The 27,780-nt window shown below is 49.3% G+C and overlaps 12 protein-coding genes across 12 annotated transcripts; 6 read left to right on the top strand and 6 right to left on the bottom strand.

Annotated features, from left to right (window-relative positions):
* Positions 1 to 484: 484 nt before the first annotated feature.
* NFIA_102160 (Diacylglycerol acyltransferase family) lies at positions 485 to 3,141 on the top strand (the record flags this gene model as incomplete). Its single annotated transcript, XM_001266628.1, has 3 exons — positions 485 to 1,032; positions 1,078 to 1,716; positions 1,761 to 3,141. The coding sequence occupies 3 exons, from the start codon at positions 485 to 487 to the stop codon at positions 3,139 to 3,141; spliced, it is 2,568 nt and encodes an 855-aa protein (XP_001266629.1).
* Positions 3,142 to 6,144: 3,003 nt separating this feature from the next.
* Positions 6,145 to 6,819, bottom strand: NFIA_102150 (uncharacterized protein; the record flags this gene model as incomplete). The annotated part of the gene is made up of 2 exons (XM_001266627.1): positions 6,145 to 6,338; positions 6,390 to 6,819. The coding sequence occupies 2 exons, from the start codon at positions 6,817 to 6,819 to the stop codon at positions 6,145 to 6,147; spliced, it is 624 nt and encodes a 207-aa protein (XP_001266628.1).
* A 1,133-nt stretch (positions 6,820 to 7,952) lies between these two features.
* NFIA_102140 (uncharacterized protein) lies at positions 7,953 to 8,612 on the top strand (the record flags this gene model as incomplete). Its single annotated transcript, XM_001266626.1, has 2 exons — positions 7,953 to 8,463; positions 8,521 to 8,612. The coding sequence occupies 2 exons, from the start codon at positions 7,953 to 7,955 to the stop codon at positions 8,610 to 8,612; spliced, it is 603 nt and encodes a 200-aa protein (XP_001266627.1).
* A 1,514-nt stretch (positions 8,613 to 10,126) lies between these two features.
* On the bottom strand, positions 10,127 to 10,579 carry NFIA_102130 (uncharacterized protein; the record flags this gene model as incomplete). The annotated part of the gene is made up of 1 exon (XM_001266625.1): positions 10,127 to 10,579. The coding sequence occupies one exon, from the start codon at positions 10,577 to 10,579 to the stop codon at positions 10,127 to 10,129; it is 453 nt and encodes a 150-aa protein (XP_001266626.1).
* Positions 10,580 to 10,872: 293 nt separating this feature from the next.
* NFIA_102120 (uncharacterized protein) lies at positions 10,873 to 11,586 on the bottom strand (the record flags this gene model as incomplete). Its single annotated transcript, XM_001266624.1, has 1 exon — positions 10,873 to 11,586. The coding sequence occupies one exon, from the start codon at positions 11,584 to 11,586 to the stop codon at positions 10,873 to 10,875; it is 714 nt and encodes a 237-aa protein (XP_001266625.1).
* Positions 11,587 to 12,605: 1,019 nt separating this feature from the next.
* Positions 12,606 to 13,880, top strand: NFIA_102110 (uncharacterized protein; the record flags this gene model as incomplete). Its single annotated transcript, XM_001266623.1, has 2 exons — positions 12,606 to 13,139; positions 13,212 to 13,880. The coding sequence occupies 2 exons, from the start codon at positions 12,606 to 12,608 to the stop codon at positions 13,878 to 13,880; spliced, it is 1,203 nt and encodes a 400-aa protein (XP_001266624.1).
* Positions 13,881 to 14,558: 678 nt separating this feature from the next.
* On the bottom strand, positions 14,559 to 15,832 carry NFIA_102100 (phosphatidylinositol-specific phospholipase C/glycerophosphodiester phosphodiesterase family protein; the record flags this gene model as incomplete). Its single annotated transcript, XM_001266622.1, has 2 exons — positions 14,559 to 15,519; positions 15,567 to 15,832. 2 exons carry the CDS (start codon positions 15,830 to 15,832, stop codon positions 14,559 to 14,561), a joined length of 1,227 nt encoding a protein of 408 aa, XP_001266623.1.
* Positions 15,833 to 18,322: 2,490 nt separating this feature from the next.
* Positions 18,323 to 18,849, top strand: NFIA_102090 (uncharacterized protein; the record flags this gene model as incomplete). The annotated part of the gene is made up of 3 exons (XM_001266621.1): positions 18,323 to 18,451; positions 18,506 to 18,739; positions 18,796 to 18,849. 3 exons carry the CDS (start codon positions 18,323 to 18,325, stop codon positions 18,847 to 18,849), a joined length of 417 nt encoding a protein of 138 aa, XP_001266622.1.
* Positions 18,850 to 19,048: 199 nt separating this feature from the next.
* On the bottom strand, positions 19,049 to 19,993 carry NFIA_102080 (uncharacterized protein; the record flags this gene model as incomplete). Its single annotated transcript, XM_001266620.1, has 1 exon — positions 19,049 to 19,993. One exon carries the CDS (start codon positions 19,991 to 19,993, stop codon positions 19,049 to 19,051), a length of 945 nt encoding a protein of 314 aa, XP_001266621.1.
* A 906-nt stretch (positions 19,994 to 20,899) lies between these two features.
* On the top strand, positions 20,900 to 22,731 carry NFIA_102070 (transcription factor domain-containing protein; the record flags this gene model as incomplete). Its single annotated transcript, XM_001266619.1, has 2 exons — positions 20,900 to 21,405; positions 21,462 to 22,731. 2 exons carry the CDS (start codon positions 20,900 to 20,902, stop codon positions 22,729 to 22,731), a joined length of 1,776 nt encoding a protein of 591 aa, XP_001266620.1.
* A 136-nt stretch (positions 22,732 to 22,867) lies between these two features.
* NFIA_102060 (putative MFS transporter) lies at positions 22,868 to 24,691 on the bottom strand (the record flags this gene model as incomplete). The annotated part of the gene is made up of 8 exons (XM_001266618.1): positions 22,868 to 23,117; positions 23,174 to 23,387; positions 23,434 to 23,538; positions 23,585 to 23,919; positions 23,971 to 23,995; positions 24,059 to 24,228; positions 24,284 to 24,433; positions 24,495 to 24,691. 8 exons carry the CDS (start codon positions 24,689 to 24,691, stop codon positions 22,868 to 22,870), a joined length of 1,446 nt encoding a protein of 481 aa, XP_001266619.1.
* A 673-nt stretch (positions 24,692 to 25,364) lies between these two features.
* NFIA_102050 (putative O-methyltransferase) lies at positions 25,365 to 26,712 on the top strand (the record flags this gene model as incomplete). Its single annotated transcript, XM_001266617.1, has 5 exons — positions 25,365 to 25,412; positions 25,467 to 25,611; positions 25,673 to 25,687; positions 25,745 to 25,871; positions 25,932 to 26,712. 5 exons carry the CDS (start codon positions 25,365 to 25,367, stop codon positions 26,710 to 26,712), a joined length of 1,116 nt encoding a protein of 371 aa, XP_001266618.1.
* Between the last annotated feature and the right edge of the window lie 1,068 nt (positions 26,713 to 27,780).

Here is a 27,780-nt window from a genome sequence, read left to right as displayed (position 1 = left end):
CCTATTGAGCGTCCAGAACATCCTCTACTATTTATCCTTTCTACAATCTCATTCCTCCGTATCAGATCAGCTAGGGCTAGATTGGGGTAAGCAGTGCGAAGACTTGCTCACCTGAGTTTCGGGTGGAAATTGCTCATAATGTGATACACTGCCTCGGCTTTTGTCCGGATTTTCTCATCTAACACTTCTCTATGATGTGATGGTTGGTGTGAAGACTCGATGCCGATCTGCGCTTCGTCTGGCAGTGGTGGATCCGCCGGCGATGGACATATGAAACGAACCCTGGATACAAAGTCGCGAAAATCAGATCCCCAATTTTGATCACCGAATTAAGGTCAGGAGGTTCTCCTGAACACTGGTGTTACATTTGCGGTCACTTACCTGAATCACACGGATTGATTCGGTCGATTGATTGGCATATAAAAACCTGTCCCACTACGTACCACCTTGTCTCCATCCCTAACATCTTGCCTCAATCACTTCGATGGCTACTCCTACCCAGGTATTATTCCTCGCGAATAGCGAACATGGCCAGACGAATATCATCCTGGCCATCACCCATGAGCTGCTTGTCAGAGGAGACGTCGACGTCCATATTGCCTCATTCCCTGCGTTGGAAAGACGGGTGAACAAACTCTTGAATGACAATGCCCCTTCATATAATGACTCGTTTCGATCGCGCATCCATTTCCACCCTATTCGCGGCCCCTCCAATACAGACGTGTTCATTCGCACGGGCAAACGAGGAGCGTTCCATCCTCCTGGGTACAGCGGCGCCGTGCTTGGCTTCCAGTCGCTATGCGAAGACATCTGGGGCTGGACAGAAGACGAATATGTCGATATCTACCAGTGCTGTATGGAAATCATCAAATCTGTACAGCCTTCGGTAATTGCAGCCGACTTTTTCTTCCTGCAGGGCCGCGATGCCGCTTTCAACGCTGGCTACACGGCCATCTTGATCAATACCACATCGCTCACTCATATCGTCCTGGGCCTGCAGCCACACTCCGCTGCTCTGTGGAAGTACCCTTTGTAAGTCCTTCGCCCAGCATAGCCGGATCTGTACTGACTGCATAGACCCGGAACTGGATTCCCCTACCCGCTTCCTCCGCACCTCATCCCGCTCAACACACTGGCCGTGCTCAAAACAGCCAAAATGTACCATGGCAGCGGTCGCCGTCGCGAAATCCGCGAATGGCGCATCCGGCACAAAATCCATGGTCGGTTCCCTTTTGCTGATGCCTGGCGACCGGACCGATTCCACCTGTCACCAGCGCTGAAAGAGCTGGACTGGCCCATGGACGTGCCGGACAACATCCTCCCGTGCGGACCAATTCTCCTTCCCACCGCATCGGTAGAAAAGCAGGACCCGGAACTCGCAAGCTGGCTGCGCAAGGCGCCGACTGTCTTGGTTAATCTGGGAACGCTGTACGCGCCAGACCCAAAGGTAGCGGAGAATATTGCGAGCGGATTGAAAATGTTCCTCACTTCCTGGAAGGGAGAGAAGGTTCAGATTCTGTGGAAGTTGCCTAAACATCCACATGACGAGGAGAATGTCTATGCTCAGTCGATCAAGCCCCTTCAGGCTGAGGTAGAGGCAGACAGCGCGCGCATCCGACCTTGGTTCGAGGTTGAGCCGATGGCTATGCTGCAGACGGGTCAGATCGTCTGCTCTGTTCATCATGGAGGTGCGAACTCGTGGTATGAAGCAATTCAGTAAGTCTCCACTTCTGTCACAGTGTTCCAGACTAACGGTATAGAAATGGTGTGCCTCACGTGGTGCTGCCTGCGTGGCAAGACTGTTACGAGAATGCAGCTCGAGCGGAATGGCTCGGAATTGGTGTCTATGGCAATAAGAGCCGTGCGCCTAACATTGATGCCAAAGAACTGAGCAAGGCGTTGCTCAAGGTCATGGGAAACAAGTCGTACAAAACCAAGGCACTCGAATTGGCCAAGCTTTGCAAAAAGAAGGAAGGCCGTGTAGCGGCTGCCGAGAAGATTGTCGAGCTGGCGCTCAACCCAGACAGAATGGCCATGCACATGCCAGAGGTGAAGGTCGAAGACACCAAGCGCCCCCTCTACGAGATCAAGAATCGTGCTGGGATGGTCCTCGAAACCGCTCAACCCTCTGAAACCAAGGGCAAATCCGCCCGTGTACCGGTTCTTCGAGATATCAAAGAAACCCTCGTCGTGACTACACTATGCAACGCCTGGTTTCTCTTCCCACTACTGGGATACTCTCTTCTCCTCGTCCCTCGACTGCGTCTCTTCGTCTTCCTCTACATCCTCTACATCAAATATCTCGCCAAAGCACACAAAACCGGCACCTTATCTCTCCGCAACGACCGCCTCCGCACATCCTGGATCTGGAAAGCCTACGCCTCCTACTTCCCCCTCCGCCTCTACCGCTCGGCACCCCTCTCCCCCCGCAAAAAGTACATCTTCGGCTACCATCCCCACGGCATCGCCCTCCGAGGCGCAGTCGGGACCCTAGCCGCCGACGCAGCCGGATTCTCCGATCTCTTCCCCGGCCTCACGAACACGCTCCTGATGAAAGACGAGGCGTTCTACCAGCCTCTGTACAGGGAGTACCTCCTCTCCAGCGGGATTAGCGGCGTGTCCCGCTCGTCGTGTATCCGACACCTTACCCGCGGGGGACATGATGGGCAGGGTATGGGCCGGGCGATTACCATCACCGTCGGCGGAAGTCGCGAGTATAACCTTGCCCGGCCGGGGACGATGTGTGTGGTCGTCCGCATCCGCAAGGGGTTTGTCCGGGTGGCGGTTGAGACGGGGGCAGATCTCGTTCCTGTTATTGCCTTCGGGGAGAATGAGCTCTTCGATTGTGTGGATGTGTCCTCGTCGACTGTGCTGGGGGTTGTGGCTAGAGTCTGGGAATGGGCTGTTGGACACAAGGTCGCGTTTTCGACTGGTCGGTTCAACATCTTCTGTCCGTATCGGCGGCCGGTGGATGTTGTTGTTGGGGAGCCGATTCCTGTGATGCAGCAGCGGTGGGATCCGGATCAGAAGTATATTGATCGGTTGCATGAGGAGTATATCAAGGCACTGCAGAAGTTGTGGGATGATTGGAGGGATGCATTTGGTGTAGACCGGTCTGTGAGGTTTCAGATTGTTGAATGATTCTTTGATGCCTTTCAGCTATTATGGGTATAATAGCAGGTAATATCAGCCATGTCTATGCAATGTAATTACCATCAGCTAGGATCTTTGGAAAGCCAGCTGTCCAGCATTTCCACAAAATCCAGCTTGTACAACCACTCCGAATCAAACAGCTCATTGTCTGCCTCCTCAAAGGAATGGCTAAGCATTTACCATCATTAGCCATCAATAGAACAAGGTTGATGGGTGTCTTGGGACTGACCTCTTGTAAGTCGAAATCCAATAACCTCGCGCGACTTCGATCTAATGCGTAATCCATAATCCGCCCATTGCTGCGAATATAGATTACACTTTTTCAGAATGTGGTCAAGATCAAAGTTGTCCGTTGTAACCGCATGTCCGACGCTGGTTAAGGGCATGTGCAATCTCTGGTAAGATGTCGTAATGAATACGATTAAACTCGAAACTCTAGTACCATATGAACTTTCTTCTCACGTTGTAACGACAATAGATCACGATCCTCAGCATATCTTGTCTTCCATACGGCATGACAGTCAAGTAGGTCTCATTATGGATATCGATAATCCCATCAGCTTCCTGGATCTCCCGCCGGAGTTACGTCTCCAGATCTACAAAGACCTTATTTGGACATATCCTGGTGTCCCTATACACTTTCAGCTACAAAATTCTACGAAGAATAGCTCAATCAAGCAGAGTACCACAGAGACAAGAAGGCTCCACGCCGCAGTTCGTTACAAAGATTCCGCTTGAACTTGTTCCTCACCAACAAGCAAGTCTATCTGGAAGGTGCTCACGTGTTCTACACACACACCCTATTCAAAGCCTCCATTAAACTCGGAGAGAAAGACTGGCAGACGCTATACAAGTGGCTTGTGATGATCGGTCCGCACAACCGGAGAAACCTCAGGAGGATCGAAATACGCTATTGCTGTCTGGAATGGGCTCCCATACTGGAAGATGGACAGCCAGGTAAAAGGTGGGTGACCAACCTACGTGATTTAGATGTATACAAGCCTCTTGACTGGGGAAACCTGTAGCCAACGGGTGAATGGGTGGAGTACATCAGTCCAACGATCGAGAAGATATTCAAGCTGCTTGGCGAGTGTCGCAATGTCATAGTCACGATCGACTGCTGCGCAAATGAGCTTGGTGACAGAGTGTTGTCCCCTGAACTCTACGTCGCGGAGCAAGGGACTGGGTACCCAAATTCTAGGTGGTTTGATATGTCATTCCAGTATTGGTATAAGCTCTATATTTCCTGTAAGGAGCAACCGGATATCGACTTTGATGGGGACCTCTACGGTGAGTATGACTTCTTAGGACCACTTGATAAGTCGTTGATACCAGATCTGGTGGAGCTCTATCGGACTCGGTACGGCGAGGATTCCATCAGCGTGTTGTGAACGGGTGAAATAATGATTTCGGCAACAGAGGAGAGGAGCTGGAGCATCAACATAATTGAGCGTTTCGGATGGGACATACTGAAGCAGTCGGGATGTCGTTTTTTGAGATCTAGCTCTTCAATTCCGACGACGGAAGTGGTAACTATGCAGTTGCAAAGAAGGTCGAAGAATCTACAGGAGTTAGCTACACAATTGTCTGGAGATCCTGAAGCTGATATCGATCTGTGTATCCGGTGCTCTGATGATGCGGACTAGAATACGTGGGACTTGCTCGAGTCGTTATATATATCTGTCGACACGGGCTGGCTATACCTGTGATACCTTCCATTGTTGCTGACAAATTTGATCAATTGAATGACTTGATACTTTTGCTGATATTGAACCAAAGACTCTGTTGCCAGCATTGAATATTTTGTTCATTCCAGAATCTACCATTTTAAATCAGGGTGTCCTTTCCAGAATCTTGTGATATTGACGCAGACCCCAAGACGCACAGCTGAGATATTCGCAGGTAAAGGCCGATGACAATGAATCAGAGACCGAAGCATGAACAGATTCATAACCATGTCCGACGACAGACTTCGACAATCACTGCGTGTTTGCCAGTATTAGGATTGCTGAAGGTATAATGATCAAAGAGATATAAAACAACTGGGACACTGCATTCATTTTATTGCACCATCCAAGCATTGTATCCGGCAGGTGTGATAATGCGACCGTGAGGTCCGTAGTGCAATCTACCATGTTCATTCCTTACCGCGAACCTTCAAAGAAGAAAGACACCAACACGCGACGAGCAATCAATGCGTTCGTGGCAGCAGAGGCAAGCACAAGACGGCGCAAGCGAGGGGGAGAAGAGGTCAAGCACAGAGGGAGGCAGGGGACCCTGCGGTGGTTCCATATTCCAGATCGTCCCGATTCAAAGGAGACAATAACACGAAAGGGACCAGCCTCCATAAGATGATGGTCAGGCACAAAGGAAGCCGACGTCAAAAGCTCTGATTGTTCCCACACGTGTCGGGGGTGGCAGGTTCTACCATTTTGCGAATTCGCATCGAAAGGTCCTTTGACTGCGCGCGCTCTCAGCTATTGTGAGTGATTTCCCCATCCTGTTTGGATTCCAGGGACTTACTGGCGAGAAGTGGAAGCACAAGTTTAGCACCAAGGAAGCCATTCCTGCTTTGAAGGAGGCGTGGGAAAATGGTGAAGCGTGGGCAGGATATGGCCTGATCAACATCGGTTTTACCAAGGGTACCTACAGTGCCCACTTTGAGCCGACCAGGCAATCAAGAACAAGGAGCTAGGGCTGCTGGAGAAGAATCTTGAGGAGGTGGTGAAGGAGGCTTTGGCTGAGGTCGGACATGCTGGTTTTTCATAATTCAATAACTGCGTATGTACGGATGACTTACGGCTACGGGGAGATCAGTGTACTGGGGTTGACGCTGAATGCGTAGAAGGAAGGATGTTGATTTGCAAACTAAAATCAGAATCTGAAACAAGGCAGTCAAGAGATGTAACAGAATAGCAGTAAAGCAGAAACAACAATCAAGCAATCTAACAGACATTGATTCAAGTCCTCTCCGTCTCACGATGGATTCATCTAAGTAGCGTTGGGCTTGGGAAGAGCGTGGTAGCTGACATCGTTATCGCCAATCTGCCAGGTTCCGCCCTTGGTGTCCTTGTTCTTGCTGCCGTAGCATTTGGAGCTGGAATCGGCCATCTTCATGAGGTATGTCTCGCAGTCAGCCTGGTTGGGAGTGTGATCTCCATCCTTCATCTTGTTGTGGATTTCAACTATATGCTCAGTCAGCCAGTATCACTGTAACTCAGATCAAGGAGTCTCACAGTCCACACCGGCAGGAACATCCCCCTTGAGATAGTATCCGTTCTTGACAATCGCCGCGTGCTTCTGTCCCGCTCCGATGACAGTTGGCAGCCCGTCCTGGCTATGGGTGACATGGTAGCAGTACTGCTCGACAGCAGACTTGTAGCCGGAGTGGCTCTTGCTCTTGTCGTCCGCGATGGGCATCCAGTTGTCGCCACAGCTGGAAATGTAGTTGCTCTTTCCACGCTTTTCGAGGTCATCATATCCGTCGTTGGTCACACCGAGGTCAATAATATCGCGCTTTTCGACGTCTCCGGCGCTCAGAGGAGTCACGCCGAGGTCGACGATCTCTCGGACAACGATGGGAGAGCGCTCCTCGAAGGATCTGGGAGCGGCAGTCGCGGCGGTGGCCAGGAGGGCAAGAGAGATGGCAATCTTGGAGAAATGCATTGTATTGATGAGTATCTTAGAAAAGATCAAAGATGAGTTTTTGAGTTGCTGTTGTGAATCTGTGGTTGTTGCTGTTGTTGATGATAATGCCAGAGGACTGGGAGATGCCATGGCTTTATATCTTTCGCTTTCATTGACCTCCTCTGATTGAATGCTTGAGATGATGCCTTGAACTGTCTCTACGGAGCACAGCCATTTTCCAACCAACTCGGTCGCTTCGTCTCCACGTCTTCGTCGCGCCTCCATCCATTTCCTCAATAGACTCCCTCAATGCAAGGAAAAAATGCCTCAACTGATGGCGAAGTCGATCTTCAGTCTCTGGTTGTTGGTGTTGGGGGCTACAGCGAGGCATAGTCACATCTCCTACAGATGATCTATTCCTGGAGATCAACCAACATTACGTCAACTCACAGCGGAATAAGGATAGCAAGGCTTTCTGATAAGAGCTCATAAATAGGGCTATCGCATGAACCCATGGACCAACAAGGAATCCTTTGTTGGGGGCGGCGGGTTTCATACCTACTGCAGGTTATTGACCCTGCGGGATGTTATAGAATGTCAAGTGCAAGTATTCTGTATGACCTCCGGTAGCATCGCCTCTCCGATGATCTCAAGCATATGCAGCGTTAATATGAAACAACCGTCGGGATGAGACGCGGGTCATCGCGGCCCCATCCAACAGCCAAGCCCTAAGCCTCCCCGGGCTTTTGACCAGGGCCGCTGGAGAAGACTCCAACATGTTGGTCTTGGCAGGGATATAGTCTCTGATCATCTGGAACAGCCTTGTTTGCCCCTTTAGATGGCCCCTTAACGCTAAGGCTTTCGAGGAGTAAAGTTGGTTTACTTTGCAGTCAATACCCAACTGATGGCATTGCTGCAACCCATGAATCAGCTGCCGTTGGGAGTAAAAGAACGCCTTGCAAAGACCTCTTTTCCTTCCAACCAACATCGCATGGGGGCGAGAATAATGTAGATGTGTAGAGTCGTAGAAGCTTTACAGTCTCGAGCTTTATATAAAGGGATAGAATTCAGTTGTAATTGAGAATCCACCACGATTCCAACAACATCAAGCTCTTACTCCTATCATTTTCACAAACCACATCTCACTCAGGACCACAGTATCAAACCTTACAATGAAAGCCTTCAGCTCCATCCTTATCCTCCTCTTTGCGATCTTCAGCCTCTGCCTCGCAGAACAGCACCCAGACAGGTTCCCCGATCAGAATGTGGTCGACAAAGACAACTACGAGGCCGTGACCCTAGCCGCAGCGGCAGAGCGTGTCCAGCTCGAGCACGGCAAACGCTACGCCTTCCGCGAGAAATGGGCCCCCGCCTACGGCGAATACAGGTGTCTGCCCGACTACTCGCACGTGCGGCTCATCGTCGGCCAGTTCTTCAACTCTCCCACGCGCTCTGGACGGCAGGGTTTCTCCGCCAAAGCCTTTGAGATGATCAGCGACGAGGCAGAGACGAAGCTCGGGCAGACACCCGTCGGTGGAAAGGTAGAGTCTCAGGTGACTGAGAATTGGTGGGCGAACCACTATTACAACTACAAGAAGAAAGAATGGGTGCGCGTCAGCAAGGACAGTAAGTACGAGTATCTCGGGGAAACGACGGCGACGGATGCGTTTATCGAGAACCAAGGTATGTGTATTCGACTGTTTCCTGAGGTGGCTTTCTGAAGGTATCTGACTTTTGCAGGTCTGAAGTACGCTCGCGAAAACCCTAGTTACAATCTCGCCTGGAACAACTGCATGGTTTACACCAACAAGGTGTGGGACAAAATTAACTGAGACTTACAGTACTTGTAAGGAGCACAGAAGGACGAGTTGATATTAATGGATGCTGTTGGGTTCGTGAATATTTAGAATCGAGTGCATGTGGAATGTTCCGCCTTTGCTGTCTCTTCTGTTACTGAATCTTCATAATCCGTATCAATTGCGATTTTGACTTGCTGCTCGCTTTGCTGGATGAAACTCCTCACCTCTACCTACCTTCTCTACACTTAACAGTTAGTTGCAAAGTGTTGAATTGTTTATACTTGGATTCTCATGCCCCAGGCAGAAACGCCTCAAGCCGCTTTTGTAATTTATGAGGTGTCCACGTCGAGCATGCAAGGACACAGAACTCGTAATCATCTTTTTATGAGCTGAGCATAACAGTTCTACCGTCTCTATCATGTCCATCTCCTGAGACAGTGGTGGACAACACTCGTTCAGGAATCACTTGGTTCGATGAGGGTAAGTAGATAGGGTCCTATCTCACGTTTGTGAATCCTTAGCAGTCGAGATGGATTATCGATCGGAAGCTTGCAGAGAATGAAGACCTAGCCACCGAGGACGATGCCAAGGAGTGCATGATGCCCTCCGAGGCCCGTGGCATCTTTGTATGTTCAAACGTCGATGTCCCAAGTCAAGAAGCTGTTGTTAAGAGTCGCATACAGGATGTTCCTTGTCCATTGTAATACACTCATGTTCTGATTGCATTTAGGATGCCGTACTTCAATACGGCCGCATGAGCAGAGTAGAATGTGATTAACTTTGGGAATCGTTCAAGGAAGCATGGAAGTAAGTTGTCGACTTCCATTGATGAACGGTCACGTCTTGAGCAGGAGAGAAATATGGATACTTAGCTGACTACCCTGGAAGAGAATGCGTTTTCCTATGGCAGAGTTCACGAAGACTACGGTATTCGAACTTGTCTGGAATCATGAAAAGCAGAAATGGTAAATAAGCACTCCATTCTCGTTTTGCTATGATGTATGGCTTGCAGTTTCACTCAGTTTGTTGACCACCCCTGCACTACAGTCACATTGTAGATTGGGGCGGTGGAGGTAAAGCACCGACAACGATGTTTGGCAAATGCCGAGTACATTTCATGGAATCTGGCGTGGGTTAGGAGTCATAATTACGATGATATGTCAACATGGACACTAGGATGGGACAATATATTTAGACTGTTTAACGCAATCCGCAAATCCATATGCAGCCGCAGCCAATCCACAAAATGGGCGCATTGGTTCTGGTTCCGCGGTTCGGTTGCACCTAGGAGAAAGTATACATCTGGAGACTTGATCTACTTGTTAGAGAGAGAGAGAAAGAGTAACCTTAGTAGCTATCCTGACTGGAATAGTGATTTTGGGCCATCTGATTTGAGCAACCGCCTACAAGACAAATACCCGGCGCCAAAGCCAACACTGTCACCATTTCGGCCAAAAATAACTCTCGCCAACAAACAGAAAGCCAACAGACGTGACACAGCCGCCTTGACAATGCATCGCCAAGAAGACCGTCAAAAGAATGAGCCTCTAAAGAGCGGCCTTGCGCCACAAATTAATTAGCGTGAAACCTAGCCCGTCTCTCATGAACCGCCAATAGGCCGCCCGCTGCTCGACAGACGTGATCGCCCATCCAAGGATCCAACAGGCTCCGATCGCGAGTCCGGCAAGAAGGCGCTTGAGGGGGCTATCGCCGCATACGGTGAGAGTAAGAATAATACCGGCCAGGGTAGAGCGCAATGCGTTCAAATTCGTTATCGGAAGAGGCTGGGCGATAGAAGGCTCGGCGATACACCATGTGAAGAACAGCGTGCTTGTATTCACCGCGAAAGCGAACATTTTATCGACCTCATCGGTGACGGGATTCGAGAATGGAAACAAATAGGATAGACGGAGGGACTTGAGTTGTCGGAGTGCAGTGAGCGCCAGGCCGATTGCTAGAGCCCGTCGAAGATAGAGTGGTGTCGACGATTCTTGCTCCATGGTGAAGGCCAAATGCTTTGACAATTGAAAGCGAGGTATGAAAACTAGCTTGACTCCTCTGAGACTGCGGAAGGAATAAGGATGCAAGAAGTAATGGAGCACAAGCGCTATGATGGGGTGGCGGGGCTTAATATATAGCTTAGCAAGGCCAGATGTGAATTTCTTACAAGTCAACAGTGCTGATCATGACACAAGTACAGCCACAATAATAAACAACTAAGAAAATATAACCTGCAAATAAAACTGCAACATGAAACCAACAAGATCCCCAGATCACCTGAACTGCCTTCCCTTCAAACTTGCGGCGCAGGCCTGGCATTGAACATAAGACATTGCACATTGTAAACAAAGTTGCAAGCGTAAGCTGCTGCAACGCCAAAACTGACGAGCACCAGTCCCTGGCGCTGCTCGTCGGTCCATTCATTGCTTGTCCATCCCATCCCTATCTCAGCGATCCCCTTTTGCAGCACCGCCCCCGCGGCCCAACAGCAGGTTTGGCCCTGGTCAATGCGACGATCCAAAGTCCCTGCGCCAGTATGCTCGAACACATCATACACGATCGTATCAGTGAAGTCCGGATGATTCAGTGAGTGCAAGTCCTCGGTACTCCGGATCAGGTGGTACGGAGCGTCACCGACCAGCAACGCTCGTTTGTCGAGTAGATTGGGATTTTCTCGAATCGCATCTAGCTGAGATCGATAATAGGCTTCCTCGTCCATCGAGTCACGCTTGGTCAGGCCCACGCGGTCGAAGTAGTCATTCAGACAGACCTTGGATTTGCTGCTGCAGGAAGAGGTGCAGCAGTGATCCTGAAAGACAAACTCGGTGCACTGATCGCGACAGGCGCGGTACTCGCTGCTGCTGGGATTGAAGGCCTCTTTGCATTTATTGAAGCAGCCGAGACGGATATTGTCCTCGTTCTGATTGAGGCATTTGCTGCAACCGGTTGCACTGACGATAGAGGCAAAGATGGCCACGTAGATGAATGAGAACAGGTGGAGACGCATCCTGTATAGCAGTGATGAAGTAGACTTGTGAATCAGAGAATGAGATGATGGATAATGCTCAGTGCCAGAGGCGAAGAGAGAGGCTTAAATTGATGTCGTACTGATTGATGTCGACATATTCACCTTCGTGAAAGCACGGCCCCCATACATCGAAACATCACAGCCACATCACCCCGTCATCGCAGATTGCAATATGTTGGTTATCTTCTGGCGATCGTTTTCCACGGCCAGATTGACCAGGTTGCAGATGTTGGATGCACCACGGATACTGACGGGCAACAACACCTCTGTTGGTTGATGGGGCCAGAATTGCTCGGCATCAGGGATCTTCAGATGTTGGTTTTTCCCCCACCAAGAGCGATCAGAATTGTTCCAGAGAGTGGACGCAGTTGTTAAGACAAGGCAGACTCGACAACTTCACTTCATCATTGTCTGGTCACCTGATCTGGCGGTCTCATCCTTGCTAAATGCCATCAACCATCATTCCCCTCTCTTCTCCCGATATCCCATACTTCTCCATTGACTTCCATCTCGTTTTCATCAAACTCCAAATTAGAAATCTTAGAACTCTTTTCTGATTGCTGTCGAGTCTGAGCCATGGGTCAGACTGCAACCAAAGAATCTCCTGACGAGTTTCTCCCGCTAGTTCAAACCCGGGGTAGGGCGATCTCCATCCATTGCGGCAGCGAATACTGACCGTCCCCAGAGGAACTTTACGAGAGATTTAAATGGTGCCTCTGGAAAGATTGTCTGGGTGATGCTAAGCATGAATGGTTTCAAACCATTTTCCAGATCTTCTGTACCGAGTCAGAATCGGAGAATTGTACGTCTGAGTGCATTGTTGATCCACTTCATGGGAGTAACATTCTATAGTCTGGACGGTGTCAGACCTGCAGGAATTCATGATCAGCACCTTTCCACCAGAGTTGGCAGCGTGTGTCCGTGAAGCTGCCCCAATTCTACATCGCTGCCTCCTGCGACTGGGATCGTTTCCATACCACAACGATCCACGACGTATTATGTCGCAGGACGTCCTGCGCACAGGAATGATCATCCTACTAAGATTGAATGGAGGAAAGCTTCTTGAACAAGATGACGGCAAAGCGTCACTCATCTACCCCGATCGCCTCAATGCCGCACAACGCACCTTATTGTTTCAGAGCATGGCAGACATGCAAGCAACTACCAGTGATACACATCGCAATGCGGAAGATGACTTTCATCTTCAGAAAGCGCTCGATCTGATCACTTATGGTAATTTCAGTCGCAATCCGTGGTTTCCGACCGCTGTGACCAAAGGGCCTGAGTATCCTCCCGCTGAACATTTCCCGTCGTCCAACTCAACGTTGACAAACGGATCTATCCCCTTGAAGGACTTTAGATCCTTGCTACGGTTGATGCTTCTGACGCAGTTACATGTAGCCGGTATTGAACCGGATGAGTTCACCTCCTGTCTAGCGCAGGTTGAAACTGTGACCGACTGCCTGCTGGCCGCATTTCAAGAGCGAAATGCCACGGATTCTACCGGTATATCGTTCGCTACTTTTGACCAAGTACTTGGCAGGTCACTGGTGGGTATCAAGATGCTCTGTTTGACAAAAGGATTATATGCTAACACGGATTAGCAAAACCTTTTCTTGGGACTGCCCCGAGTGTTCGGGCCGTTACACTCGGTCAAACCTTTGCCGTCTGAGAAGCTCCCCTCATCAGTTGGAGACGCACAAATGCTGCTGAGAAAACTGTTTGCTTCTTCAACCAAGACACAGCCTCCTCCAGAGGGGTTGATCACGAATCTCCCCCTCCTAAGTCTGCTCTCAATGGCCTTGCCCCAAGACTTTCCCATCGAAGCACAAAAGAGGCTCTATTCTTCTGGGGAGATAGATATTCAGCAGGTACACACTTGCGTGTCCCTAATCAGCACAGCAAAAATTATGCTTGTGTCAGGCAAGAGTGCATCGGAATCTGTCATCTTCGGCGCATACTTTCCCAAGGGCTCCTCACTCAGCGGGGTTGCCAAGTCAAACCTCATTTTCCAGCTTGCGCCAGTTCCCAGAGTCTTCTATAGCTCTGAGGAGATGTTGCAGATCAACCCGGACTTCTCTACAACAGACAGTCGATTGGAAGTCTCGGTGAAGGATGATGTCCTGGGCTTCATTATTCTGGCGTTGCAGTCGGACTCGACAGGCGTCTTTACAGCACGTGAAAAAGGCGACATCAGTCTGACATTTGACATTAACGCGGTGGAAGTTTTCAGTTATGAGGGAGAATTTGTGCGTGTTAATACTTTCAACTAGTTTTGTCTTACATGTGTTCTTCCGCGTCAGACCTTCGTTGTACATCCTTGACAGATGGAATATGAGTACCTGTGAAAGTTATATGCACACAAGTATACCAGTAAAGCCGGGCACCTACAACCCCTGCGGTAGTTACTTACGTGATATGTGTTATATAAACATTCAGTTTATGCTTCCAGGCTTGAGCCGTCGTGCCATTCGGAAGTAGGCTGTATGGAAGTGCGTCTTTGAGTCGACAGCATGGTAGATATTGGTATACTCTTTTCATTAATTCGCCCAGCTAAACTAAACAAATCCTATCACGGAGTTTTGATAAGAGATTTTTGGTAATATAGCAGCTGAGTTTCGCATTTTAGTAAAATCTTGCATGCACAAACATGCTTGCTTCATCCTGGGCGACCCCCGTTGTTATGAGCTAGCCCTCGGTGTCTCTCTGCCCTTAGGAGGAACATAGCTTCCTCCGTGGCTACCACGCTCGAAAGTCATTCATGCAGGACCGCATTTAACGGCCAAGGTCTGATTTAATTGATTATGATCATGGGTATCTTCCATATGCGTCATAGGCAAACGTGGCTTAGAGCCTCTTCGCCTAAAGCAACTAACATGACTAGAAAACCAACATCTTGGCATATAATTGACAGGGTATTGCATCAGTACAAGATAAAACGGCCCCAAAGATCAACACAACACTAACCCCGCCACAATACACCAGTCCCAGTTCCACCTCGTCGCCTCAACCACATCATCTACATTCAACATGCCGACCCCACTATCCACCAGAAACCGCCATAGCCTCATGCGCAGGCTGACAGGCCAGGAGGGGATACTCCAGAACCGAGAGAGTAGCCCTCTTTCCGAGGCAGCGCTGATCATCTTCTGCATGGCCTGTTTCTGGTTGTCCGTTGGGCCCCAGGGCCATACAACGCCGACGGCTTTTTGGAGCGAGACGCTAGCGTAGTAACTGTTTTCTGTTTTGTAGGTGGAGTTCTGCGCAAGCTTGTCTAGCGGGGCGTCGAAGAAGACGTAGCGATCTTCCTCTGCCAGTACCAAATCAAAGACCGTATTTCCGGTTCCAACAACCGTGACAGGCCCACTGACAAGGGTTTTGCTCGTCCCGTTCCAGTGGGATAGCCATCCACCAGAGCGTAGAGGAGCCAGTTGGTCGAGGAGGACGGGCCAAGTTGCATTTCCGTCAGATTTGATATCGACCAGGAGAGTAAGGCTGGTTGTGGGATCGACCTCGAATACGCCTTCTGAGCTGTTGGCGGATGAGTTTGCGTTTACGTTCGAGAGGATAGTTGTCAACGGCTCGATATAGAGACTCCTTAATGTACGATCAGGAGTCAGAGAGCGCTTCCCGTGACCAACGAGCAGATCGCTGCCCTCAAGCCAGACGTCTGCCTCGACGCCTGTGCAGCCTGCCGCGATGGCCTCGTATAGAGGCACTGAGCGCCAATAGTCGTTGTGAGAATGGCATTGGACCGGTGTTATGCCTTGACTGAAGTCTTTCGGCCAGGGAGATAGTGCGGCGAGTGAGTCTGCCGGGCCTTTCCATGTTTTGACGATCCTCTGTAGACCGTTCGATGAGACGGTAGGTGTGAGCCGATCGATCAATGTGAGGACAAGTGAGAACCAAACCCTAGAAGTGTCAGGACAATGGGTTTTAGTTATGATGACAATACCTACAGTACCGCAATACCACCGAATGCAAGGACAAGAGCAACGACAACAAGGACACGATTTCTCCTGGCTTTCTTCTTTCCCACGACTGTAGGATCGAGTCTGGATCTGAAGCTCGTAACCCACCGGCGAGGAGCTTTCTGGTTTGGCTCATGGTAAGTATGTAGAGACTTGTTGGAAAGATCAGAAAGCCGTCGTTCTGTTAGGGTCGTGTCACTGAGCGAATCTGAGCGCCGCGAGGAGAGACGCGAGAATAAAGGTAGGCCAGTCATGATTTGATACTTGTAATGGAGCTTTTCGGGTGTAAACAGCTCTTTAACAGTCCCTCGCTTCGTTGGTGAAACTAATGGACATATGGAGACCATTGCCGAAGCATTATGTAGGTGCCTCAATCACCCATGATTCCCAAGGCTGACACAAATCAGTATAACAATTCGCAATACATACATTACCCTGATAACAATTAGCCAACATGTTGGCTTTTCGAAAGTTGGGGGTTGCATGGATGCGACTCAGCCTCGATAACCATGCCAAGGGGCCAAAATATCAGGGTCCATATTTAACCTGTTGGTGGCGGCGGCTACAGTTGATGAAACCAACAACTTTGAAACGCAGGATCGACAAGGCAGACATGATGATTGACATAAGAATAGCCATACAAAGATCTCTCTCCTCGGTTTGCCCTAGACTCAGACCCTAGCACGCAGAATTGTACAGTTGGAAGTAAGAGCAGAATTATTGCGCTACAATATTGCCTTTTTGTGCTACGAGTCTACAGAATATACCTCACTAATTGTAAGCGATTTAATAACTGAATACAGAACATGGTCATGCAGTTTATCATGGCTCCATGAATAACGACGGCAGCAGGTTGACAAATGTGCTTTTCAAGATTGGGCCCTTGGAAGGTTTCCACGTCCTGTCAACCCAGTTGTGCAACTTCATCTGGAATATTGAGGCTGATGTCGCCCTCAAGCATCTTCTATGATGAGCATCCTACCATGGAATTCAGATGCAAGTGAGACGGCTACTTTAACAGTCAGGAGATCTATCCACATCGCGGACAAATACGTACGACTACTAGACACTTGTTCTACAGGGACTTGGCTTTAATATTCACAATGGGCACATATCCTGGCAAGTGCTTCCAGGATCCAAGACTGTGTGCGATTAGCCCTCCAAGAGAAGGCTGGCGAAGTACTCGACCCAGACAAAGCATATTCTGAGGGAGCTCTGATGAAGAAGTTCATCGACTCTGCCTCGTTCCACATTCTGGTCATATGGAGGATTTTGTTATACCACCTCACTCAACCATGCTTCAGCGAGGTCAGTTCAGGATGCTTATTGAGTCTAGTATGAGAGACTGATAGACTTGTGGCTACTCATTTTTGGCGTATTTGCTGGATATAGTCACTAAAATCACAAATCAAATCAAGTCCAGTCATTTTTGGGTGCGACTTGGCACCATATCCTATCAAGCTTCATCACTGTGCACTTTCGAAGTCAGGACTAGGTCTATGTGCTTCATTTTAGTGTGAGGAGAAGGACTTGAGAGATATTGTGTGTTTGTCGAGGCAGCCATAGCAAGTTTTTTTGTGCCAAAGCTTATCCAATGCTTAGACGAACATTCCAATCTTGAAGTATAGTATTATAGGAGGAGCAGGAGTAGCATTCATACCTGTATATCGGCGCCCTCCGTAGGCTCGGAGTCGTCTCTATAAGCTAAGGTACTTACTAACCGAGGCTAGATGCCGTAAGATGATTGTAGAAGCAAGAAAAACAAAAGCCAGACTGTGCGAGCAAGGAGTGATATATAATGGAAGAAGAGGGTCCATCATCTTACAGCTGCGTATCTCGTGCTTGACACCTCTAAGGCTTGTGTGGAGGCCATATCAACGTGATGACGCGAAGTTTCCCCAGCATACGAACTACCTTCCATCTCAGTGCTCGTCTTGATATTCATGACTAAAATTCAGATTCAGTGGACTCCATGCCAATATGTCAAGTAGTCTCAACTGCTCTTCTCTGCAGGTGAAACACTCGATATATATCTGTCCGCATGAGTCATGTGCCAACCAATGAGAAGGGGGTTTTAGTCGTGTAGGTAGAAATGGTCAATTCGGTGTAGTGTTGTCTGTCTGTTCATAATAAGAGTGTGTTGGTCGGCTGCGAGTAGCAGGCGAAAAGGTGAAAGAATTCTAGCCTGGCGGGATTCGAACGCTTGATTATTTCAACAGCCGAACTTCTTCGGCATTCGATCCAATCAGATTGTGATACGCTTCCTCTGTCATCTGCTGGTGCATGTCTCAGAGCCAATCTCTGAATTGGACCCTATTTATAACGGCCATCTTCCCGCTGACATTAGGCCACCTGTATCATTATTATAGCTGAGCTGATCAATGAAAGACAGCAACATCATTCGGTGATCAAGACATCATAGACCACGTGACCCTGTCGATGAAAGGGAGTGATCTCATGTTGTCGGATCTTCACCATAGGTTGCCCAATTGGGACACCTGCTGTGCAAGGTAGCTTTGCAGGAGGCCTCAAATTGTGAGACCTACTGGAACTCATCGAATGATCTCCCTTTTATTTTTGCATCTTCGATGCTTGGATGTATACGCAAATTTGACGACAGGATGTCCTGCGGACTATAAGAACCATCAACAACCCAGCCTCTTCAGACTGATCTAGCAGGAACAACAAATCATTGTCGCTTTAACCTCAGCACGCGAGATTCCGTGGAATTGCTATTTTTCGCCATGAAGGTCCCTTACTTCCTTCTATTCCTTGCGGCGACTGTGTCTGCCCAAAATGTCGCCATCGGTTTGCCCGCCGAAGGAGAGAACTTGGCTCCTGGGAGTTCGACTGTGGTACAGATTCAAAGACCGGTATGTTTCTGACAGCCCCCAGCAAAAGAATAGAGCTGAGTAGATGGTTTCTAGAATTCCCTCACCGGGTCTCAGGAAATAGCCGTTGCGATCGGCCTATCTTCTTGCGCGGACTCCAAGTGTTATTCTTCAGAAGATGTCATGGGCACTATTTTATATAACGGTCCCTTCAAGCCAGAGTATCATGAATCCGGCCTGCCGCCTTATCAGAACTTCAGCGTGAATATTCCCGAATCTATTGGAAAAGGGACGGCGCAGCTCAATATTGCTCATGTTTCCTTGGTTGGTGTAAGTTGCCTCAATTTTTGATCGATGGGGCGAGTGGTGCTGACTAGATCCCGCAGGCTGGCCCTTTCCCATTTATGGAGACATTGAACCGGACGGTCCTTATTGCTTAGCACTATGCAGTTCAGGCAAAGTCTTTGATTCATTAAATTTGTTTGAAGAAAGTCCGATATGTGGTGGATGCATCCTCATTACATTCTTCGTTATCATCAGTATTAATATGAGATGTTGTTAAAGCTCTAATATTACAACTTTTAGTACTGTTCACTCTATTGACCCATCTAACCATTTCTGACATCCGCTTCATGGCAGTTATGCGCTATTCTTCGTCTCAACAGAAGCGGCAGCCCGATCCATTTCCTCTCCTTTATCCAACTGCAGTCCGAGACGAGTATAGTCACCCGGCTTTGTAGATCCATTTGGGATATGGAATCGCTTGTCGATCCGACTGAAGGTCAAAAGGCAAAGGATAAGGATCTCGAGGACAAAGTTGAACACGTAAAAGGGGGCCTTGGAATCGAACCAGGCGGGGTTGGTGACCGGTCGAGGTGTACTCCAGTTTGCGCCAGCCTTGAAGCCCGCGATAAGGATGCACAGCGCAGACGATAGGATCACGATGACGGCTTTGCTGGCCATGCTCCCTTTCCCGAAGGATTCCTCCTGGTCGGATCGTGCGAACAAAAACGCAACGAGGAGATGCAGGATAGGAAGACAGGTAATGACGAGAAGAAGGGTTATGGCTGCCAGTTGGACATCGCGGCATTGCGACTGCGTATGCCTGTCGAGGGTATAAACGCTGACAACAGTAGCCGTGATGACCATGATCAAGGCTGCAGCGACGAGGGCGTAAAGGATCTTGTAGGCAACCCGCAAAATGGGATTCCAACCGATTCGAGGCTGCTTCGCTCGGAGGATACGCTGTGCGAGAAGCAAGTTGATGATGTATACTAGGAGCACACCAGCGTTGACAAAGATATTGGCGGCAATGGCGAGTCGGACGTTATGCTGTCGATTGGCCCAGACGATGCGCAAGACTAGGGTAGTGATCCGTGCCATACAAAAGCCAAATAGCATTCCCGACATAAGGAACTTGTGGCTTCTGCGACGATTTATCTGCAGGATGGTCATGTTTGTAGCTGCAAATCCGATGTAGAGGGCGAGGAAGACGGCACAGATGGGGATGTCGGGGATGACACTGGGTAAACCCCCAAGTCCAGCGTTGGGCGACGCATACGGCCCTCCTCGTTTGTCAAGCATCATGGATACTGTCTCATCGATATGGTGCCCTGACTTTGGTAAGATTTGATGTTGAGACTTTATGCCCAAGCAGTGTCCCCATCACGCTATAATATATACATGGCTCCAGATGCCCATCGAGGACCGGGATCGGTGGTCGGCGAGTTGGGCGCCGACAACGTGAATGATGGTCATTATCCATTGCTTAGCTCCCAGCCAGCTCGTAATAAACCCCTATTGCCAACAATCTAGTTGGACTTTGCGTGGAGAGGTCCTTTGGGATGACAGAAAGAGAAGCCAATCAGGTGACAGGGGCGGCGCCATCGGCTCGCACTTTTCGTCGGCGGCCCAAAATTTCGTCCGCGACCGAACAAGACTCTTGCCTCTTCAGCTCCCCATCTCCCTATTTTCCGCTACATCATCTCGGAGATAACGCTCCGAGGAAATTATGTCTCAGTATTTCCCGATGATTTATCACAAACAGTAATAGAAGCCAGTCATTTCGGCAATGTCGAGTCCTCAAAGCGATCTCACCGCGCTGCGGAAAGGAACGAAAAGCTGCACAGAGTGTAAGCGACCATGAGACAACATCATCCAGGTTTCATCTATTTAATCAACAAGGCAGGCAGACGGCGTAAAGTTCGATGCGTCCGAATCTCCGAAGATGCTAAGTCCTGTCGGCAATGTGAAGAGCGAGGTTCGGCCTGTGTTGCCCAGCTTCCGACCAGACTGAGGTCCTCTCGAGCACGGTTCTCGTCTCGACAAAGGATTACACAGCTGGAATTTCAGGTCACTCAGCTCACGAAAATTGTCAACAGCCTTGAAGTCAAGCTTGGGAGCAAACCGTCTCGAGTAATATACTCTGACACTGTTCAAGCTCCTGATGCGCAAGAGTCCGATGCCGAAAGTAGCGGGTCGGATTTTCCCATGACAGATCGTCCATCCCATCTACGCTCACTCTTCCAGAATGACTGGCTCAGTTTTGACACCTCGCAAAATGAGAACAAAGCGCAGGGAAAAGTCTCCACACACTTCTCGCGTCTCGTGAGGCCTCGTCTGCAGAGTCTAATCCCCCCAAAGGATGAGGTGATCGAGATTGCAGGATCCTCATTTGATTGGCTGACCATGCTACATACCCTTTTACCGCAACCCTGCACAGTTGTCTCACAGCAAGATCTCGTCGTCAGGTACGAGGAGATGTGTAGTCCTGATGTGAACATCCTTACTCTGGCATCGTGGCTCCTAGCGCTGGCGATCATGGCCCAACAACTTCCGCAACAGACCGAAAATCGCGAAGATCAGCTCAGGAAATGCCAGAAGCGGTCTGACCTTTGTCGCAAAATTATAAATACCATGGAGAGTACGCTATTGTGCCATGATCGATTGCTTGCAACGGGAGAAGGACTTGCAATGGCCGTACATTTTGCCCGACTGTGAGATTCGCATCTATGACTCGATCGAGCGAGATGAACACATGCTAATTCTGTAGTCACCTCGGGCTAGGAAACTTACAGAAGTCGTGGTTGACAATACGGCGGCTCATCGCCATTGCAGAACTGATGGGCTTGCCTCGAATACATCAGGCAGTTCGGCTCGACAAGATCAGCGGAACCGATGACCAGCATTCTTACCGCATGGCCCAACTTTGGGAATTGCTCTGCAACATTGAGAGACTGTCCGGAATGATTTTGAATCTCCCACCTGACACTCGGCGCTACCAACCCTCACCCAGTCTACGACTTATCGTCGACGGCGTTGTTCAGCCTGACATATATGTCACGAAGTTGCTGCATATCGCCGTTCGAATACACGAGATAGATGAATCTAGTGCCATTCAGGGACCCGCACCAGAACTCCACATGACTGCTCTGGAGATGGCTCGGGACCTGGGCACCCTTGCTGCTCAGACGCCTAGCACATGGTGGCTTGTCAACGAGGCATCCCCGGTCACCGCCACCCACCTAGTACAGTTCTTTCACTATACAATCTTGATGAGAGTATACATTCCTATGGCATTGCGTCAAGATTCGCGAGAGGAGTATCTATACAGTCGGCTACCATGCATGGACGCTTGCGCTGCCGTGGCAAGGCGCTATATCTTCCTCAGACGCAAACTGCCTCCAGGTGTGTTCGTCGGACGAGTAATAGACTTGCAGGCTTTCACAGCTACAGCGGTTCTCTTGCTCTTGTCCCGCAACACCTTCCCGACGGACCGGCGTAGCTTTCATGTCGACACCAGTCAAATTCAGGGCGTGATTGCCGAAGTAATCAAGATTATGGGGCAAAGATCCAAGGACCCCACGGGCTTTGAGTTTGCTGAACAAGCCTTTGATACGCTCTGTGCCCTTAATCGGCTTCTACGACAGGAAGAAAATACTGCCTCTGAGCAGACACTGACCTTGCAAGTTCCTCTACTCGGGAGGCTGCACATCCGTCGCAATGTGAAGTCCACACAGTCGACTGCGACCAACGTGAAAGCGTCGTCCCCGTTGGCTCCTTCTTCTCAAGCTCAGAGTCAAGTCGATATGTCCGCCTCCTTCCTACAGGGTCCGGTCGGCTATCAAATGCCCACTGTCATGGACGGCGCGACTGCTGTCCCAAATGGATGGGGATGGAACGACTTTTCCTGGTCTATCGAAGATACCCATGAGAGCCTATTCAATGATGCTTTCATGGGCGACAGTATGGAACAGGCTGCTTTGTGGTATAATACACCTAATAATTCACTTTCCACGTGGAATATGTTCAATATATTCTGAGAAGTCGACATCCACGACTACTGGGTGCTACGACTCCAGATAGAAACAAAGGAAAACGTTCTCATATTTTAGGCTTCTGATGGGCCAGCCAGCCAACTCAACATGGACGGAATCGAAGAAGAATCTCCGCCCTCGATCATGCCTCGCCAATGGTGGGTTTAGCTTTCCGTCCTTCGATGACTATGACAGGGGTGATTGTGAGGATCAGAACCGCAACAACTACCGCCACCTGTGTTCCAAAAACTGCCGCAGTCCCGTCTTTCACAATCCAGGAGGGCTGGAAGTATCCGACAGAGAAGCCACTGGCTGTACGCCAGGCATTGATGATGGCTGAGACTACTGTTGACTGGTCGGGATATTTCTCCAGATTGTATGCCGTGATCGAGCTATTTAATACAGCAATTAGCTCATCAAGTCATACTGTGGGTAAAGGCAGACTCACACTGTACTGGAGATCATGCCAAATACGACCATTAGCCAGCCAAATGCGAGACCAATCCAATGCTTATGGTAGTTCAGGGTCATGCCGTATGTGAGCAGTCCACAAGCCATGACTCCAATGGCGACCCAGACACCGTGCAGTCGATACTCGGGACGCCACTTCTGCTGACGGGATTTCTCAATCCAGCCATTAAACCAGTAGCCAAATGCATATCCTAACAGAGTCAGGACCTCTATCAGGGATCCGGGGATGCTGCTCACCAAGTAAGCCTCCGATGATTGGGGCCCACCGCAGTGATGCCGACTGGACTGTGTCGAAAAGGTAGGGAGGCTGCGCAACAAACGTGGAAACGGTCACAGTTATACCTTGCAGCTGTCAGATATACCTTTATGTTGCGGAATCAGAACCCACCGATTGGCCAGCAAAAGTTGACCATTGTTGCGATTCCGGTCAGGAGGAGCGGGAACTTGAAGATGTATATGGCAAGGATCTTGGTCCAGTAGGCCAGAGTGCGCCCGACAGGTAGGCTGTGATTTTTGATTCCAAACATTGACTGCAGGCGCGAATTACGCTGACATTGATGTCCTCTAGCATAGTAAGTCTCGTATCCGAAGAGAAAGATCAGGATTGTCGACAGTGCGTAGAAGCCCGTCAGGACGCCAAACGAGGCCTTCCAATTGCTGCCGGCACCGATATATCCGGCCAGGGCAGGGCCTAGAAAGGGCCCGATCAGGAAGGTAGTGCCCCTGAAGCCAGTTAGTAAATTTCGATGTAAATGCGCTAATGTTCGATCCTACCAGATATTGATCATTTGAGGCCAGTCTGGAAGCAATTGTTAGCTACGGCCATGTTGAATTAGGTTGGATGAATTCGAAATTTGCATACCTTTCGGCTCGTACATATCATGAATAATCGGCAAACCGACCACTTGTGGGATCGTGCCAAAGAGACCCTGGAGAGAGCGAAAGGCAGTGAAGGTGCTATAGTTGTTGGATAACGTCGCTCCGAGGACCATGAACGTGGTGATGAATTGCGGCCATAGCCATACCGGGAGACTATTCGTCGTGTTAGTACACGTCATTTCTGCCGATGGACTGAGTGAAGACATACCGTCCATATGCCTCTATCAATGGTATGGCCATCAGACCACCAACACCCTGTAACAGCATGCCGTAGTTCATACTAGTTGCGGAATGATCAACGCTGACTCCCCACTCCAACGCTTGAGGCACGATTAATGTCGCACCCCAAGTCATTCCTCTGTTTTCGGATCGATCAGGATATGATAACACAGGGATTATGCAATCAGACAGCAACGTACCCATCAGCCAAGATGGAGCTGGACATGAGTGCGATAAACACAAGAAGCTTCTTTCTTGGGCTCCATTTCCGAGGATCTCGCCCATCCTCGTCATCAATCTCGGTGACGTGACTTTCTAACTTTGCCTGAGTGATATCCTTACTCACATGGGGCTTTTCGCCTGCATCGACTGAGTCCTCGAGTCTGGACTCACTCATGATGACCAACACAGCAGACGAGACGTGCTGCAAGATCAAATGCTCAAAGGGACTCAACTGTACTGCAGAATTAGAACAAGGATAGGATATAAGTCTGACAAGGACTCACATTACTAGAAAGCGAAAAATTATCAGGAGGCAGTTAACAACAAGAGACGCCACGCGGCCGGAGGAATGTGCTGTTCGAATTGCCCAATAACATCCACCATGAGGATAAAAAGCCTCGCGCAAGCAACCACCTGGACGACTCAAATCGTATTAATTATCTTGGCAAGGAATAGTCCCGGCCGGTTTGTCTTCCATGGGATCTAGAACCGACCGCAGAAGTGATTATCACCAGAGGGGCAATCATGGCAAATGGTCATTATGATGGGGGCAGGCAATCTACGGCGCAGCCCACTAAATTGATAGTGAATACTAGTACTGCGTAGCGTGAAAGTGACAGCAGGGATCGGGTAGACCCAACCTTGTAGGTTTAATAATGTTGAAACTAGGCTAAGTTAGTGCGCAACCAGCACTTTTAATGTGCCTCTAGTGCAATTATACTTCGGATCAGGAAGGAGCCAAAACCAATGGGATAATTCCACACAAGCTGCGAGATCGTGATAAAGATATCTATTCCATGCCACAGCCATCTGCAGCAGCACCCGCTAGTTCTCCTCCGTCAAGCACCATGTCTTCGCCTGCTGCAGCTGCAGCTCTTGCGAGCACAGTGACCTCGGTCGGTCCAAGATCCCCGGAAGCCGGTATGCGATACTGATGCTTGACTATATAGGCTGCGGCCTTCGGCTTTGTTCCTGTTGCGGTTCGCTTTCAGCTTTTCGATATCTTGGCAGATCTTGAAAAGCCAGTGAGCGGACAAGATGTCTTGACGGTCCTCCAAAGCCGGTCCAGCGACAAAAACAGACAGGATGTACCATGTATGTACCATGCCTTGTCCTGATGAACAGCGCCGCTCTGACCTGTTACACCTGCAACCAGGTTTACTTCTAATTCGTGAGATGGCCTCATATAGACAAGAGGAATCGAATCGACGTTGACTTCTTCGTCTAGAGGACACACTGTATGCCATGTCCGGTTTGGGCTTTGTTGATTTTGCCGGAGAGAATCTGTACCGTGCCAATGCCATAACCAAGCATTTGGCTGCCACTCCGTCCGCCCAACACGGAGCTGTGCACTTGTATGCTTGATCCTATTTTGGTTTCTATTCATTGGATTTACCGTTGCTAACTGTTGGTAGTACAACCGAAGCCCTTCTCGCCGGTGCATTCCTGATGCGAAAACTCGAGGCAGAAAACTTTCAGTATCCATTCAAAGAGCAGGAGACGCCATTTCAGTTTGCCTACAAATCAATGGGCCAAGAGGAGCTCGCAAAGGAACATACTTATTCCATCATGGCTGCAGAAGGCCGGATGGACAGTTTCAATCACTTCATGGTGGGCAAGTTTATGAAAACAAACACTGCTCCTGACCGTCTCCGTGCCCTAGGGTACGATCTGGAATCGGTCCTTAACGACGCACATGCTTCTACTCCGCTGACCATGGTGGACATCGGCGGAGGTCGCGGGGAGATGATTCTCGATTTCAAGGCTGCATTTCCCCAGCTTCAGACTTCGGACCTGATCGTCCAAGAGTTCAATCATGATATCACAGATATCCCTGGGGTTACCCTGGCTACATGGAACTACAAGGATGAAAGTCCCCAACCGATCAAAGGCGCGCTGATCTACCATCTGGCGCATATTCTACACAATCTCTCAGACTTGGAAGCTTTGCGCCTGCTGAAGAAGATATCGGAGGCTATGGCTCCTCAATCGCGATTGCTGATTCATGAGTTTGCGAAGAATGTCAATTACGCGAAGATGCACGCTGCCATGATTGCCTTGTATGGAGGTCGAGAGAGAAGTTCGACCGAATGGCATCAAATGGCGGACTTGGCTGGGCTTCGGGTGACATTCGAGGCTTATCCGCCGTTTGGAGAGGGCTTGGTTGAAATGAGGAAGGCGGAAAGCTCTGTTTAGATAGATATTACTTGCCAACTGCGGAAAATAGAAAATTAATGGAACTACCTGTCTCTATGATTCTTGTCTCTCTCAGACTACTGCAGTGGATATCTCCCTGGGTGAAGTCTGTTGCAGATGATTCTCATTTGTCATAGCGCGTTCTCAGCTATAACCGACTCCAGCAAAATACCATAACTGGTGGACCTTTTTGTAATTAGGGAACGAATTTGTGTATACTCTTATGTCTGGGATTGATTCGATCTGATTGTGGCAGCATGATTTGAGGGCTACTAAACTCTTATGTAACTAAAGCGGGCCCACTATCGGGATTTGCTTGTGGCCTGATCCTGTCCTTGTCCTTCATATCCCTAGAACAGATAAGTCTGAATCAGTGTTAAGACCACTAAGAATACCGTGCTACTTAGCGGCTCATCATCCCTGTAGTTTAATTCCACCACTGGCACGGATTCGTTGACCCATGCACATAGTGGATGCCATGCACCAATGAGGATGTCGTGTGTATATTGATCAGACAAGTGCTCACTGCCAAGGAGGCTTCCAAGTTTCTGCCTCGAGGCTTGCTCTCTTGATATTTTCCATCCCGGCATTACTCCGTAGCTATCTTCCGGGTATCAGTCGATTTTATCGGACCATCCCGAATAGGCTCGACGGGCTACTCTCCGGAACGATTTTCTCATCCGTGGTCTGTCTACATTACCCGGTTTTGGTTATTGCTGCTTCAATGATCCTTGCTCTATAGTTACGATACTATTTGTACACGTTGTCTTGATAGCTGTTGCATATGATCGTGGTGGGGACCAGAGGTAATCACCAGTGCTAGTCAGGAGTAACTTGGTGACGAGTAGGAGTATTGGCCTGCAGTACCAACAGACAATGTCTCAAGATCACCTCTCGACTGTCTCTTTGTCTCTTTGTGCGATAATGGTTAAAGCCAAGCATATGAGTTCACTATGCTGGATCTCTATTAGCCGTTTTCCTGTTCAAAATTTGCTCGAATCTCCTAGTCCGGAGTTCACTGAAATTTGGCATCCCACGGAAAGACTTACCTATTCTTGTAAACATGCA

The sequence above is a fragment of the Aspergillus fischeri genome, genomic scaffold, assembly GCF_000149645.3.
Source record: "Aspergillus fischeri NRRL 181 1099437636245 genomic scaffold, whole genome shotgun sequence".
Lineage (NCBI taxonomy): Eukaryota > Fungi > Ascomycota > Eurotiomycetes > Eurotiales > Aspergillaceae > Aspergillus > Aspergillus fischeri.
The sequence above is the reverse complement of the archived record's forward strand: the minus strand, read 5'-3'. Positions and strand labels throughout refer to the sequence as shown.